The 17343-nt window shown below is 29.4% G+C and overlaps 3 protein-coding genes across 6 annotated transcripts in view; 2 read left to right on the top strand and 1 right to left on the bottom strand.

Moving 5' to 3' along the window:
- Positions 1-3283: 3283 nt before the first annotated feature.
- LOC126832869 (zinc finger protein 888-like) lies at positions 3284-5907 on the top strand. The gene is made up of 5 exons (XM_050563889.1): positions 3284-3311; positions 3390-3455; positions 4015-4134; positions 4375-4858; positions 5628-5907. Exons 1-5 carry the CDS (start codon positions 3304-3306, stop codon positions 5826-5828), a joined length of 879 nt encoding a protein of 292 aa, XP_050419846.1. The 5' UTR covers positions 3284-3303; the 3' UTR covers positions 5829-5907.
- An 805-nt stretch (positions 5908-6712) lies between these two features.
- On the top strand, positions 6713-11556 carry LOC126832762 (uncharacterized). The gene is made up of 10 exons (XM_050563683.1): positions 6713-7095; positions 7162-7479; positions 7564-8153; positions 8223-8414; positions 8663-8941; positions 9022-9205; positions 10021-10190; positions 10273-10370; positions 10491-10686; positions 10818-11556. Exons 1-10 carry the CDS (start codon positions 6978-6980, stop codon positions 11328-11330), a joined length of 2658 nt encoding a protein of 885 aa, XP_050419640.1. The 5' UTR covers positions 6713-6977; the 3' UTR covers positions 11331-11556.
- A 2342-nt stretch (positions 11557-13898) lies between these two features.
- The window catches only part of LOC126832749 (SCY1-like protein 2), a 97487-nt gene continuing 94042 nt past the window's right edge, over positions 13899-17343 (bottom strand). For 3 of the 4 annotated variants that reach the window (XM_050563652.1, XM_050563653.1, XM_050563654.1), the window contains 2 exons: positions 14551-14718; positions 13899-14467 (listed from right to left, as the gene is read on the bottom strand). In XM_050563652.1, the coding sequence (XP_050419609.1) occupies positions 14441-14467; positions 14551-14718 (195 nt within the window). In that variant the 3' untranslated portion in view covers positions 13899-14440. The remainder of the gene's footprint in view (positions 14468-14550; positions 14719-17343) is intronic. The other variant, XM_050563655.1, reaches the window with a different exon arrangement.

The raw sequence follows: 17343 nt of genomic DNA, 5'->3' as shown, positions 1-17343 counted from the left end.
CTTCGCTATTCTTGTCATAGCTATGACCTAACCTGTTGTGTTTACTATACCATATTCGATTCCAGCATAGTCCGGTCTATAACGTCGGAAGCCAGCCGAACTTGAGCGTCAGCCGTTCGAGATATCCGGATTCTGTGCAAGAGTCAGCTTTTCAGGCGATAATTCCTACTACTCTTTTACGATGTCACGTTCCACAAGCGGTTACCCGCTTCCGCGCGACACAAAATTTTTCAGTCATAAAGTCTTACTTCACATAACACCTCGCACGTTCATCACACGGTCCTCTACGAACTGTCGACAATCTCAAGCCGGGACCTCAACGAGTTATACCCTTATATACTGGAATAAAATATGTTCGTATAGAAAAAAATTATTATATAAACAGGAGTATTGATAATATGTCTTCGGGAAAACGATTAAAAAAATATGGTGTTGAAAATTTGTAACCAAATATTTGATATTTAAATTAAATAAAAGTGGGCATAGTCTTCTAGGACGTTTCGCCACTAATAAAATAGGTTATCATAATAAATAACACTCAAATAATAATATTAGATGTTTATAATAATTTTATAAAAAAATTATTAACGATAGTCGATAACAAAAATAGTTTTAATGTACGCTACTTACCCCGTTCAGATGATTAGCTAGTTACTTATATGTGTCTCTTCTATCCATCCAACATCCATCATTCATCGTCTAGTTTCTGGTTTCAATCATGTCGGTAATTTAAAAAAAAAACTTTGATAAAACTTCCAATTGGAGAATCAAACGCGTCTTTTCATGTTAAAAATTAACAACTTGTCAAAACTAAATCAAAACGTTTATTTTCACCGATTGTGCTACTAAAAAACAATCAATAATTTACCAAGCAACCGTCAACAATTTTTTTTTAAACAATCAAATTATTTATTTATAATATTTTTGATGTCGTGTTGATAGGTCGTTAAGGTGTTGTATTATATCATAGATATTATTAAAACGGGTTTTATGTAAAACATTGTTTTCACCAAGAAAATCCATAATGAGTGCAAAAAATATAAACATCGATATTAATACTTGAAAATCAAACCACTATTTAAAAAATGTTATTTTATAAAATCTGAAATGTTATATATTATTACACGAATAAACTGTTAATGTACATTATTCATTTATTTAACTAGTATACAAATGAGTAATGAAATTAAATTTAGAAAAACATTTTTTTCCAAATTTAATTTATATGAATTTAAAATATCCAAATTTATCATAATGATTCATTTAAAACCATTTCCGAAAAAAATCCTATTATTCCATTGGCCCTTTGTCTGGAGAACGCCACAACTGTTTAACGTTGGACATTTTTAAAATATTTCTAATATTATTTACAGGGCCATAAATTATTAAAGAATACTAATTAATGAGTTTAATGTATTTATGTTTGAAAATTATCCTGTTTTGTTCTAAAGAAACAATAATAATAATATAATATATACATACATTCAAATAATTTTTCGACAATTGCTTTACCGACAGCCGCCATTTCCAGAAATTCAGTCACCTCGGTGAATATAATCTTTTCATTCACCCTTTAATTAATTAAAAAAACACATAAATCAAAACTCAAAGAAACCACTGAATTTTATTCAGGAGAAATATTGTTTGAGTTGACGTTAAATGTAAAAGTAACGATTATTGTTTATTTATCGCTTAGGAGCCTTAAGTGATTTTGTTTTAACCGTTTCTAACAAATACATTATACCTATTATTTTTAGCCATTAGAAATAATACAACGTACTAACTATATGTAATAACTTATAACCTAATGTAAAAATAACAACAATATGGCTTAACAATTTTTTAAACCAAAAAAAAAAGAAACAATATAAACATAATAAAAATATTATTACAGTAACATACTTAAAAATCAAACGAACATAGGTAAAGGTTGTTAATGTTTAAAGGTTAACATGTTAAATACAATTACTTGAAAATCTATTCATGTAAATGAAAATTTATATTGCATGTAACAATAACTTACATGGCGATTGCATATTGAAATGGCAACACTTTCTTTTAATTCATACTCTTAAATAGGTGCATTCAAAAATAATGTTAACACAAAGAGTCAGTCAATTAATTCGATAATTAATAATAATGCCATCTAATTACATCAAAAATAATACTTAATATGTATCTAAAAATAGTTTTAAAACATGTTACCCGCATCAAATAAAAGATAAACGGATAACAATAATAATTATTGACAAATTATTTATACCAACTATTGGTCCTCGTTTAATAAATTAATAGGTATATCTAACAAATGAACAAAATATAGAAAATATTGTTTCATGTTTAAAATATAAAATAGTTCCTATGAAGTTTTCAGTATACAAAAAAAAAATGTTGTAAAGTTGTAAAACATTAGTTGTTATTATTATTTGTTTTATTATTAAATTACTATTTAATTTGCAAACACATTTTGTAAACTTCCAAATTCTAAAACACAAGTTGCAAATTTAATATGATTTTGAACATAGTTAGTGAAAAAGTGGACTAGCAAATTCTTGCAAATTATGAAAATTAATTTGACACCATTTTGGATGGTCTAATATTACCTAACAAATAACAATCCCATGATAATTTTTTTTTATCAACGTTTTATTTTTTCTTTCTGTATTTTAATTATATTATTAACTATTTGATTTCTTAACTATTAGAATACATTTGTTTTGTGTATGATTTCGTTTAATTATTATAAGAAAATGTTTGATTTATTGAATTAATTACTTATCTGTGTCAGTGAAGTTATTAAGTATAATAGGGTGTTCCAGAAAGTAGCCACATTTTGAAAATTCTTGGGAGTTGTTGAGTACACACCCGCGAAGGTTCTGGCATAGTACTTTTTGAAAATTCCACCTTTTTGAAAGGGTGTGCGAATTTTGTACTTTAAATACGAATACGAATATGTTTATTTGGTTGCTAACCCAACATAAACAATTGGTTTGTAGACATGGTAACCACTGTCGGGGGTCCCGTGACCCACACAGCTTTTTAGTTACTAAGCAATATAATTCACCTAGTTACTCGTCAAACGAAATAAAACCTGTATACCGTATTCTACTGTGTTAATAATTTTGATGTCCACAACTAATTTATCATTTTCATAATACTTCACAAGCATTACGCTTACATTTATTTGTATATACACTTAATATTTTGTATGAATAATGTACAGATAACTTAGTTATAATCTAAATAATATTAACAACATAAGGGACTACCGAAAGGATTTTCTCTACAAACCTATATCCAATCATGTTTAAGTAATTATTTCCAAATTAATTACAATTCTTTATCATACTAAGACGGTGTATTGTTTATATTTTTTGTTTAAACTATAGAACTGAATGCGTTGATATCAAAACGGAACCACTTGATAATGAAAGCGATGATGTGTTGTATGAAAGGTACCTGCTATTATGTTATTAATATTTGATAATTGTAATTAGTTATCCCATTGTAAGACATTTGTTTTAACATAGAATTTGGACTTAGGTCTGACGAATTAGGTCGATATGATGATAGATCTAAAAATAGGTCTACTGTGTCCTATCGAAAATGTTAATTTTTTTTAGAAAACCCCAAAAAAAACTATAGCCATTTTTTATTAACTAATTAATTGATTAACGTTATTGTAACAACGTAATTAAAATAATTTTTTATTTTTCCTATCTATTGATTCGCATCGAAAATGTTTTGTTCAAATGTAGCACATGCTATAGGATACATATAATTTTTTATGCATACTAATTACTTATACTAGGTATCTATATAACCACCGTTCATTGTTATGATTATAATCATAACGATATCTATAACTTCATTTTCAATTTAGTTTATTGAAAACGTTGTAAATGCTTATACTTCCGGTTTCGTACTTGGCCCTTTTTCAAATAACCTATTCATTTTCCTTTTAATCAATAGAGTAGTTAGTTAATGTATGTCTAAAATCGTAATATTTTTAAGTTGTAGTTCGCATTTGAACAACAATACAGAATATCGGGAAGTAGTGGAATTCCAGCATATCAAAACTGAAAATTACTTCTACCCGGAAAGTCAAGCTAATTTACTGTTACAAAGTGACAAGTCAGTATAACATATTGTATAACTTTATCCGCGGGAAAAATTAGTTTCCCATAACAGTTTGGACGTTAAAGAAATATAGGAATACTATTGTGATACTTGCGAGGTTGAAAAACTTTGGCAATAGAACTGTACCACTGTCAATTTTTTTATAGAAGTAATTGTGGGTAGATCGAATAAACGGTACAATGTCCTTATAGGTTTAGTCCTTACTGATTTATAAAATATACTCTGTTTGTACAGTTTGTGCAATAAGACAAACTATGGCAACATTGGCGGTTTATATCCGACGGCAATGGAAACTGACTTCTCGTACAACTACGACAACGGACAAGACGACGACGATTCCAGCAACAAGAGTCTTGACTTGCACGTGTGCCAGTATAACTGCGAAAAGTCTCTGCTGGGTAGATTCAAACTACCCACGTTCGACGGCGGTTGCAGTACAAGGCGAAGACAGTGTTTCAACGTCAAGACGTCTCCGAAACTCTACAAGTGCCAACTTTGCATCAGGGAGTTTCATCAAATGGCCAATCTCAGCGGCCATTTGGAGTACACGCACGGCGTCAAAGCCTACTCTAAGTGCAACGGATGTTTCGGCGTGTTCGACTTGAAAATCACCACGGGACAATGTTCCCCGAGGATAATGTGCAATCGCTGCGAAAAAAAACTCCGGAATCCCGAATCGTCCAGGACGACTAGAGTCGGCAATAAACATCGGTGCAACGTAAGTGAATAATTTCGCAGGTATTATTATTATGTCCCAAGGCGCTGTTTACACGACCGAGTGTACGCAATGTGTATTTAGAATTGCCCAGGGGAAAACATGTCTTGCTGCCTACCCTTTGAATCGATTTCATTTGTCGAAAAGAAGAAATGTTTAAAATTTCAACCTCCTAAGACAACTCTAAGTGGTGCACTCTTAGTGGCGAGCCAGTGGTGAGATATTCCCCATTTGAATAACACCTAAAAAATTTATAATTTATCAAAATCGTCATAGCTTCAAAACTTATGAATCTTTTATAGTTTTAACAAAAAATATTCCGGAAGCTGACAATTTCACCTTCAAAATGTTTCACGAGACATTTGATGTTGTTTATTTTTATTGATGTAAACAATGGTTTAAAGATACATTTTTATTCGTTGCTTATTGTTAAACTGCCTAGGCATTATAAGTAATTAAAAATCGGATAAAAACTACAAATGTATTTATGAATATTTTAAAGATACATACTGATACTATGTCAGCTTTCCGATTTTTTTTTTTAATTCAACCCATTTATTTATACATTTTGAAGTTCTGACGGTTTTAATGAAAAATATATTTTTTGTGTTAATCATACATGGGCAAATATGGCTCCACTTAGATTTGAGAAGACTAAAATGTCAAGCATTTCTTCTTTTTGACAAACAAAAACTATGGAGGGGGTGTAGGGGTAGCAAAATTTAAAAAAAATATGAATTCAGTCTATTGTTGGAAAATATACTGTTTTTAGGTGTGTTCGAAACTATTGTGTTCGCCCTATGTACTCGCCGAACACATGCGATTACATACGGGAGAAAAACCGTATAAGTGTAAACTATGTCCAAAGCAGTACACTAAATCGTCGACGCTGACCAATCATTTGAAAATAGTACACCGTTTAATCAAACGGAATGTAGTCCAGTATCATCCGACTTGCCAAGAGAAAATCTGATGTTCAAAATGCCCGTGTTTTATAATATGGCTGTGTTTATGTATTTTTTTTTCAATCCTTATTTCATTCCTTTTGTTGTGTTATAGCTCTTTCAAAATACCTATTTTGAAAGAGTAATTCGAGACAGCACTAAAAGGTTAGGTTAGGTTCAAACTTAAAGAATTTCAAAAATAGTTATTCTGTTAAGTTATATTTTTTTTATTGAACTTACAAATTACAAGACAATATAGGTAGTTATCTATTACTCTACGATAACTTACATTAAATCTGACATTAAAGCTATTTAATGAGTATATTAAATTGCAAATAAATCACCTACTTTACATTGTTATTTACCATAATTAATTAAAAACTAAACATCTACATTAATTACTGACCTATATAGCATATATTTATATAATACGCACAAGATAGGTTTTAGGTTTAATCCTAACTTGGGCATTTACATTCGTTGTTAGATTTATAATAATTTCTATTTCTATTTTGTAATTATAAAATGTAAAGAAGTCATTTTTCGACTTGTAAATCCTTACTTTTAACATGTTAATAAATACACCGCATATGACGGAATTATATAATACATATTTTTTTTTTTTATTCGTTACCTTTTTAAAATGATTTTCCAACCTTTATAATTTGTACATTTTTATTTGTGAGCTTATTTTAATATTTTTTTATTTGAACACGACATAACTCACATAAGTACTCGTGATCGTCATTTTCATCTTTCATAATTCATCGTCTACTTCTGCCTGGCCTGTCGCACATATTAATGCTAGTATATGGGACGACCTCTAGCGGTAAAAATCAAGATGTATTTCATCTTGCCAGTCGGTAGCCACGGCGGTCCAGGAGGAAATTCGTTATCATACATTAATTATAGCTTCGTATTTGTCAAATTCTCATTTCTCAATAATATTGAAGCTACGAACATATTTTAGAGAACACTAATATTTTTAAGAGAGATCTAAGTTTTACAAAAGATAGTACACGTTTTATCTGTTACATAGTCTTGAGATAAGTGTTATCATTATGAAGTTTCGGCCGCTCGGCATTTTTTTCAAAATATGAAAACTAGGTATAATATTCATTTTTATTTGAAATAATTCCTTTCAAAAGTAAGTGTACCAAGAGTGTTGCTACTAAATTATGTCCAGTTGCGTTGCTAGTAAGCTTTTAAAAGCGTTAGACTGTCTGCTAACAGAAAACTTCACTATTCAAGACAAAACGTTACTAGAAAAACTGTTGACAAGTTTAAACGATGCTGGTATGTAGTGCTTTACCCCTAGTGTAATTGTAATGTCCATTGTACGTGTTTTCATCATTATTTTAGACAGTGTCCTGAGCAATATACCAATCGCTACTCATTCTAAATGGTTCCTCAGAGTGTTGGATATTTACAAACAAAAAACTGTAATAACGGAACACATGTCAAGGGATCTCTATGCATTTGCCCTGAAGTATTTAGCTATACTGCTTAAGTCACGTGATAATTTAGTAATATTAATGGATTTAAATATATTACAACTGTTGATACAACAAGTTAAAGATTCGCCTAATCTCAAAGATTCGGCAATTTTTAATTCTTATATAACGTTGTTACAATCGTTAAATACTCAAAAATTAGGAATTGAGCATATTGTTAAAGAAGGTGAGTGTTATGATGGTGAATTTTTTAAGAAAACAAACACTGCCTGTTTCACATTGATGTAAATATAAAATCATATTTTTCTAGGTCTCTGGTTAAATATATTATTTAAGAATGACAAGTCATTTGTTATGGGAAAGTTTATGGAAGTACAGACTATTCAGTATATTGCTGACTTAGTATACAGGACATTTGACTTTGACATAACACACTTCAATGAACCGATTCTTCATGATATTTTTTCTGAATTATGTTATAACGATGAGCTTATTGAAAATTGTGAAGAAAAGGCAATTTCAACTTACAATTTTTACCTCAAAATGTTGATTGTATGTTTGGAACGCTTTCTTGGCACTAAATATCAAGCAGAAGCTTGTAAAACCATAATTTTAAATTATTCTCTAAAAGATATACTAAAAAAAATGAATACACTATTAAAATTATCTCCGTATTTATCAAGAAACTGTGTTACGTTGCACTTATTGCTTGACTGTTATACAGTTTGGCCCAAGTTGGATATGGAGCTCACTTTTAATTCTTTATTTTCTAATATGGATTGGCCAGATAATCCACTATTTTATAAGCAAGTTAATAACTGGTACACACAGGCCATTAAATATCTTAATGCTGCCAAAATAAATGATGTCTGTTTTGAAAAAGAACTAATAATTGGTCAGGTAAAAATAACGCTAAATGTATTGTTTTGAGTTTTGTATTATTTTAAAATGTAATGTTTTTATTTACAGTTAAAACATATCGAAGAATGTACAAAATGGCTCAAATTTTCAAACAGTTTACCGATTAATGTTGGTACAAATATTGTCGAATTTCAATATGTATCTAAATGTAATGAGGTTGTGTTTGATCCAACTATAATAAAAGAAATCGCCATTTCTGTTATACTTAATGTCACAGATGTTGTATATATACTAAAGCAGGTAAAGCTTTTTGCTGACATTAAATTTAGTTTCTAAGATAAATCTTAGATTCCATAACATATAGTTTGGCTTGGGGCTCGTAGGCTACCAGTGTACTGTGATAAACACAAGTCGAGCCTACATAATTCCTATTACGCGTGATCTTGGAAGGCCAATCTGAAATCCTGGAATGCATTGTAAAATTCCGGTTTAATAATATTTTATTACTAACAATGTATTATATATAAGTACTCTTTTTATTATTTTAGGAATCACTGCAATATTTGAATACCCTATTTTTGTCCATATTGGATTTTTTGCTGCATTCAGATGTTTGGCTTGAAAAAAATCCTGAGTATTGCATGGTTCAAAATTACAAGAACTTTTTAGAGTTGTTGCCTAACTTATTTATATGTTGGACCAAAATTCTAGAAGAGAGAAAACCCGACAAAGAGATATTTACTGACGATAACTCATTGTCAGTATCTCTGATACAAAATTATAGCACATTTTTACAAAAGTCTTCCCATAACTCGGCTGTTTTGCAAGTGGGTATATTATTATCTAGTACTGTGTGTTAGTAGTTGCTGTGACAAAATAAATTTTAAAAATTAAACTTGATTTCCAGACATTTTTTAAATTAATTAGCATATCTTTTAATAAAAGAGTTTATGAAATTGCAAACAACAAAGATGATTTTCGGAACCTATGTAATACATTAAGTATTTTACTGTTGGATACTAGACCGGAAGTCCGAGATAGTTGTTTGGATTGTATTACCAACATCACAGTAGCATCTAAATACAATACAGGTAAAAAAACAAAACTACTTAGGAAACGAACTTGTAATTTTTTATCCAGGTCTAATTAATTACCTTTAAAAAGTCAACGCAGTGGGTCAGGGCATACTAAGGGTAGAGTATATTGAGGTCCGAGAAGTCGCAAGAATTTTATTCTAACTGAATGTGATAAAATAAAGACTTCAATGCAAAACAAAAAACATTTCATGGCAACATGTGTTTATATGTGTGTTATTTGATCTTTTGGGGTTTTTCTCAATACAAAAAGAGTTAATACACATTTTTGTCATTTAATAGAAATATCAAAACATATGTCATTAACTTTTTATATTTAAAATAAACTACTGACAATTATGACTGGTTGTTTGGGGAATTTCAATTTTATAAAGTAAAAAAACCAACAAACATTTTAGTGTTTAGGACTCCATGATCGCTACAAACATTATAAAAAAAAAAGGTAAAAAACCTGTTATAAAACTATTACAAACTATTGTGTTTGTAATCACGTTATTTTTCCTCTATAAATAAATAAAAAGTTTGACTGAAAGGTTTTCAAAAGATGTTGTAATTTTCAGATAATATGTCCTAATAGTATAAAAGCTAAAAAAGGAAAAATTGTCCATCCATTTTAGGAGAAAGGGTTAATGATATTTTTTTAACTTTTCACTGTATTTTAGTAGTACTGTATTTAATAAATATCCCATACGAGTCTGAAATTACTTTCACTTTTTTTTAAAAAAAAGTTAAAGCTTGCAATTTTCATTTGAAAATTGTGTACATTTTTAGGGTTTTTTAATTGTTATTAACCATACTTTTTTCATTTATAGGACACTTTTTGGTCAAATGCATCTTAGAAAATCAGTTACCAGCATCTGTATATAAATCTGCCACGTATGATAGTGATCCATATGTCAAAGCCAAAGCTCTCGAATGTCTGATAGAAATGGTGTCAGTTATGGAATTAGGAACCTCATTACTAAAAGAAACAGATATATTGGTGAGCCTTTTTTTTTTAATATCAAAATGTAAATTAATTTACGTGTTAATATAATATCTACATTTTATTTTAAATAATTTAGATTTACAGCTTAGATATAATGCAAATGGAACCTGAAGGAGTTATTAGAAGACAAGCAGTCAAATTAATAACAGCTTTGTATGACTTTGACTACCTTAGGTAAATCTTAAATATAAAACTATAAACTCTAAACTGTACATAGTTTTAATTATGTCAGTTTAGCGTTGGATATTATCAGGAAATAACTATTAATGTTCATACACCATTTCAATTTTATAGCAACCAAATGTTCAACGATGTGTGCATAGTTATGGTACATGTAAGTCTTCAAGATCCTCTTTGGGAGGTGAAAAAATTTGCTTACGAGTTTTGGGATACTCTCATTAAAAAATGTACCCAAAAGACTTGTGACGATTCCACAAATATAAATGTTTCATTTGATTTTGTTATGTTGAGTCAAGTTGGTTGTTTGCATGTAAGTTGATGTTTTTAATTTGACTTCTTATCTTAAATAACATGGTCTATTTCAATGCTTAAACATGGTTTGATTTAATATCTTGTTTAAATTACATTTTTAATAGTTTCATATTTTAATTTTTGTCTTAGGTTCTTTATATGGCTTTAAATGACGAATGTGATTTAGAAGTTCAAAATAGTGCAGTTGGTTTGACTAGAAAATTACTTATTTCGCCAAGTTCTGACCCTAATGTCTCACAATCAAATAAAAATGATCCGGCACGACAATTTTATCAAACGGATGATGATAATAATGATATAAATTCTAGTGTTCAATGCAAAAAGTCAAGACACACCGACTCGTCTGATAGAGTTTTAAATTCTATCACAACTTCTTGCGATGGTGAACTTTTGTCGAGTCTCAAATGTGCTAGTAACCGCAACATATATCCAAGTGATGTGTGTCTTAGAACCAAAACGGATGTCTATATTTTACCCGATAAATTCCTCGACTTTGCTTACACCTATGATTTTGAAAATTATACTGCCAGGAAGAAATGGATTATTTATACGAGAAGCGGATTGAACTCCATGTTGGATGATATAATCGGCCAGTCGAACAATTGCTTTGTTGAAGGGGCTGATCTTTTAGATTGCTATTGAGTTCTATTAGAACAAAATTTATATTAATGATCTCAATGTTTTCAGATTCATTTGAAATACTCAGGTATCTAATTATGTTTGATAAGACTGTAACAGCTTTATATTAATTTTATTCTTATCCTATATTCAAGTTATTTTTATATAAGTGTTTTTATAGTTATAAATAAATGTAGACAGATAATATTTAACATACGTAATATATGTATATTATTATTTTTTGTTTTAATCAATTCCACGTGTACGTATATCTAAGTCTATTAAATACATATCCTGTTCTGCAAGCGCTGTGGTACCTGAAATACTATCATCCTTACAGCTTACAATAGAGCACACTCTATAAATGCTTATGTACAATTGGTATTAACAAAAAAAAAAATACCTAGTTAAATGTTTTTAATTTCTATATTATTCAATTTCAAACAACAACAAAATATTTAAATAATGTCAACATATTACAGTATTACATAAAACAGTATTATTTTCGAATGATACTAAATATAATTATTGATTATTAAAAAGTAATATAGTAATCAATGTTTTATCTTACAATCAAATATTAGACACAAATAAGTTTTAATAATCGAAGTTGAGTACCAGATACAAATTAAGCAACAGGACAGACCAATTTATTTTATAAGTAATTAATCAAAAATACTCTATATGATGTATTATACGACTTTTTCCACATTAGTTTTATTAAATAAAACTGATTTTCCAAAAAATAAACTTATTGGATTGATGCATGTAAGCTAAGCACTATTATATAATATGTAGTAGTATTGATGTCTTGTAGGTATATACCGTAAGAAGAATTTGTTGATTCATAATTATATAATAATTTATCAATTATCACAGTTATATAATTTTCAAAAATAAATACTAAACACTATTACTTTTTACGTCTAATTATAATATTATTTGCATAACGTAGTTTTGTGTTATTCATTTTTATTTCGCTGACAAATGAATAAAACCAAATGTTTTTAATGAAATTATTTAAAACGACAAAACTTAATTTTACTAAGTAATATTTATGAAGTGTAAATATAGGCACAATCAGAAGAGTAGGGTGTCGGGCATTTTTTTTATTGAAATAATGATAACCTAAAAAAAAAATTATTCATTTGCCTGTTAGTAAACAAATAACCTTTAAGCATGTATGTTGTTTTAGGGGTTTCAATAAACTAATCATTTAAAAACTATTTTACCAATGATTAATTTCACAAGGTATAATGAGTTATAGCTACTTTTTAAAATTAACAAATGGTATTTTGTAACAAATGATAATTTTGTTAATTTGGTAAATGGTATTGTGATCAAAATCATCGATACATTATGACGATTAACGATTATATATATATATATATATATCTGTTTAAATTGTTGTTATTAGGAAGTCAAATACGTTTACATTGTGTTCAGTACGTTGTAAATAAAAAATTATACCCGTCGCGAAACGACCTCGAAACAAAAATAACTTTTTCTCGTTACATAGGTAAATAATTTGTAGCTAGATTATAATTTACATGATAAAAAAATGTTATTTATTAATACCTGTGTCGTTAGCTGTCTATTTCAGATATAACAATCGAGAAGACTTACAGATAAATTATTATTTTACTAATATCTGTATACTTAATTTCATGAGTAAGTACATAATCATTCGTTTACAGCGGTACTATAAGCTAATAAAATCTTTGAAAATTAAGATATTTTAGGTGTTTACTATTTAAGTTCTGTGGTCACATATTACCAAATAATGGATAACAGTATGAGTACGGTTTTCGCGGTTTATAGGTATATTATTTATTGTATATTCATATCATAATAATAATGGAAATTATTCCTTAAATCATACCTAGCTGTTAAGTATTCATAAATTAAATTTTACTCTCTCCCAAACAAAATAGGATAAATAGCTACACAACGATAAATTATAATAACAAATAATCTCTATTATATATTATTGATTTTATAAACATTATTTTCACATCTAATTATAACTTTTTTTTATCACATATATTTTTAAATATAAATCTATTAATAAAAGTACTGGATTGTCTACTCGTGACGAAAATAAATATGTAATATAGGTATTATAAGACGCGAAGGAATTTTAGAATATTAAGTAGAATAGTATCTGATTGTCTTTATCAGTTCTAAGGTGAAGTGCAGGTATACGAGTATAAATATAATATAGTATGTATATTATTTGTATTATTGATGACGGCTGATTATGTAGACTAACGATGACTAATATAGGTACTATAGATAGTTTTAGGGATTATATTTTACAATGGACGTAATCCACGTATTGAGCAAAAACGTTAAGAAATATTAAAAAATAAAATTAAAAAAAAGATATGTTCACGAGGACAAAAACATAACCTACTAGTAGATACACATCTATTATAGAATACTTTAAAGTATAAACTTAACGCCTACCACACAAGTACAGCGCAATAACAATAATATATATATATACATATAATAAGTATAAATTACATATTATTATATAGTAGAAAATACAATTAATGGTAAACAGTTGTTGAACGAATAAAGACAATGTAATTGTAATTGTATTTTATAGATATGTAAGTTACTATATTGATTTTTTTTTTTTTTAAAAAAGGGTTCGTTTGGATAAAAGTATTTTATAATATTATTATTATTATTATATACCTATTATTACATTAGAAAAAAAAACAAATTTGACACACAACGCAAATCGAGATCGTCGGTGTACACACTCATTTGTGTTCCACCGTTAGCAATAGTGATATAATTTATAATTAATAATAATAGTTATTGTAATAAGGGACCTCTTATCGGAATTTTACAAAATTGAGTTAGTGCTATTTTTTGAATCTTGGTACTTGATATTTTAACAATTTGAGACCCGGATTGGAGCTAAAAAAAACTTGTCCGTTGGAATCAAATTGACCGACATTAGGCCCCTATTTTAGTTTTCTGCATCACACATGCTATTGTAGTCGACAGCCTGTGTATTGAGATGTACTGACATGTCGTTACTCGATATAATTGACTGGGTCGAAATAGACACTGTCGAACGACTGTGAAAGTGATGATGTGTTGGTTTTCTATCGTCTTCACTTGTTACCGCTAAACAGCTGATACTGGCGACATAAGAACAAACACGTGCTTAAGGCGTTGTCTTTTTAGTTAATTTTAATTTACAAAAAAAAAAATCAATTCTTACAGGATTTTGTAACGTGGCCAGTTGTTTGGCCACGCCGGAGCCCAACTGCTGCAAAATGCCTGTGCCTGAGCCTTGCGAGCACGTGCTCTGCCTCCTCGACCGAATGCTGTTCATACTGGAACTGAGCAGATACGGTACGCTGCTGCTAGTGTTCGGCATGCTTCCTCCCTGTTACACGAGGAAAAAATATTGAAATATTATAATAATGAATAGTTTACATATTAAATATATTTTATATACTATTTGACGAGTTCACCGGGCAACAGTTAAGTGGCCTACATAATCATAGGCGCAGGGGGCTAGGGTGGGCTTAGCCCCCCCCCCCCAAAAAAAAATTTGGTTATGCAAACAATTTTGAAATACAAAAATATGTTTACTTATATATATAATTTAAAAAAATTTCCAGCCCCCAAGTTAAAAATTGAAATTGCGCCTATGCCTACATTATAAAGTTTGCAAACGAGACGCCAGACAAAAAAAAACAGCTAAGACGACAACATAACAATGAGACATTTTTAAGTTTAGCGGCATACCTATTGCAAAGACGACTCACGACTGTAAAACGATTTCACAATAATATTATATTTGTATTTATAGTAATGTTTTTCGAACTCGAAAGTGTACCTATTGAATTTACATTAAAAACAGAGGTTTGTTTGTCGGGATTTACTACGCCTCGAAAACTCGGCCAATTGCTGCAATGAATATTACAATTAGGTTTGTTGAAAATAGGGTTTGTAGCTTTAAAAAATGGCGTTTACAAAAGCAACAATAACTCAGACAAGCGAGATGGATGAAAACTGTCAGGGGTTTATTAAAAAAAAATTACAGCTCGAGACTAAATTATAGCGGAAATTATTTTATGAAACAAAAAATAAATCTTAGGTACCTATGAAGTACAAGCGCAAAACAACTGTGTGTACAAATTAATGTGAGCAATAATTTGTATTTAATTTCAACGAACAACGATCAGGCGGGATATTTATTATAAAGGTATCGGTATAGGAATTGCTTGGATGGAATTTAATTAAAAACTATATATAATGTTCATTAGTACAGTAATGAGAAGGGTTTTCTGGGTAATTCATTTTTATATCGGACGACCGTAGTGTTCTAATGTCCATATCACAACTTATTTTATTTGTAAATGTTATTTATTTCTAGTTGTTCAATTATAGTTATAGGTAACCCATTCGATTGTGTGGGCTTAATAGAAACTTGAACATTTTTCATTGCGCTTGAAAAATAACTTTATACAACGTACCTACATGCCAATTTGTGCATAGTTAGTTTTACACGTAAACCTGACCAGCAATAGTATTTTATATTTCAATCAATTTCCGTTGAAAAATACAATATTTTATAATGATTGTCACATTTTTTTTACACAATACTTTGGCAGAAAGCTGTACACTATATACTATTTATTATTAACAACCCAAATGTTTCATTAATATTTCCTAATTCAGCACAGACACACATTGAACAGGCACTGCGTTACTTATATAATGTTTGCTAGGAATCATCTGAATCCGAATTTATTACCGCCATAAAGACAGCAACGCCATACATTCGTTTTCAACTTACTGGATTGAATTTTGGGGGTTACTTTATTGTGAAGTATTATTGAAAATTGGAATTCCCGAACATAATGTACTTTTTTGTGCATAGTAACATTTTGACAACGCATGCTGTTTCTATTCGGCATAATATTCAAATTCGAAGAAAACGCCGTCTCATCGATGGCAGGTTATTTCCCTGAATAAAGTTATAGCAATGTTTTTTTCTTTGGAGGTCGATACAAATGACGCGGTGACACGACGCGACGGCTTGATTCAAAACTTTAAACGAAGGCAAAAATAACACGAATAGGTCTATTTTCTTTTCCCGAATTATTTGATCTCGTACACTGCGCGTATCGACGATATTTTATTTATGCGAACAATTTTTAACTTGACGTTAAAGACTATAATTTCCGAGAGAAGAAAATGTGTGACATGAATAAATGATTACACCAAGACATGGCGTAAACGAATGGCCGTTGTTCAAACACAGAGTAACAATTTAAAACATTACGTCAGTAAAATAAAAATAAAAACTACAAAACAACAAGTGGTTTAAGTAACTCGGATATTTATAGGTAGAGTTCAATTCGTTCAATTCGTCCTACGGCTGTAGATAATTGGAATTAGTTATTAGCGAGATGTTTTTTTTTAAATAAGCGAACCCGAAATACATGGGATTTGATATCAGATTATCCCACGAGACACACATTGGCTTATAATAAATTATTACTACAGAAAATATCCTAAAAAGGTAAGTCAAAAGTTTCGTTTTTATGTAAAAAAAAAAAGGAAAAATAGAAATGAACACAAATACCTTGATGGTACCTACAAGATTATGCAGGTTAATAATTATTTGTGAATGTACATATTAAAATGAATGCCAAAAGAGGGTAATATAGTATGCAGTTTTATTTTTTTGTGGGGTTATTCGTTTTAATGTAAAATGCTTTTTACAGTATTTTAGATAGATTTAAAATAATATATTATGCATGCGCATATAGAATTTGGTTTCAAGTAAAAAGGTGCGTCGGACGGGTTCAGCCCCAGTAATTTATGTTCTTGGTTTAGGTTTCTACAGCATACACAATAAGGAATAAAAAACATTAGACAAATTAATCAGTTTTTATTATAAAACGATCACGGGTAATGAATTTCTAATTGATGTAATTGGCGGTACAACGGAGTAATTAGATCTGCGGATCAAGTTTATGGAATAGAAGAGATGCAA

Source organism: Adelges cooleyi, unplaced genomic scaffold (genome assembly GCF_023614345.1).
Source record: "Adelges cooleyi isolate 19-005CV unplaced genomic scaffold, UGA_ACOO_1.1 ACOO_flye_CR_arks_rails_tigmint_CR_PRNA_167, whole genome shotgun sequence".
NCBI lineage: Eukaryota > Metazoa > Arthropoda > Insecta > Hemiptera > Adelgidae > Adelges > Adelges cooleyi.
The sequence above is the reverse complement of the archived record's forward strand: the minus strand, read 5'-3'. Positions and strand labels throughout refer to the sequence as shown.

Coding starts and splice junctions, on each gene's coding strand:
- LOC126832762 (XM_050563683.1), top strand. CDS start 6,978: ATGTCCAGTTGCGTTGCTAGTAAGCTTTTAAAAGCGTTAGACTGTCTG. Junction 10,191..10,272: donor TAAAAGAAACAGATATATTG/GTGAGCCTTTTT, acceptor TAAATAATTTAG/ATTTACAGCTTAGATATAAT. Junction 10,371..10,490: donor TATGACTTTGACTACCTTAG/GTAAATCTTAAA, acceptor TCAATTTTATAG/CAACCAAATGTTCAACGATG.
- LOC126832869 (XM_050563889.1), top strand. Junction 4,135..4,374: donor TTACTGTTACAAAGTGACAA/GTCAGTATAACA, acceptor CTGTTTGTACAG/TTTGTGCAATAAGACAAACT. Junction 4,859..5,627: donor GCAATAAACATCGGTGCAAC/GTAAGTGAATAA, acceptor TACTGTTTTTAG/GTGTGTTCGAAACTATTGTG.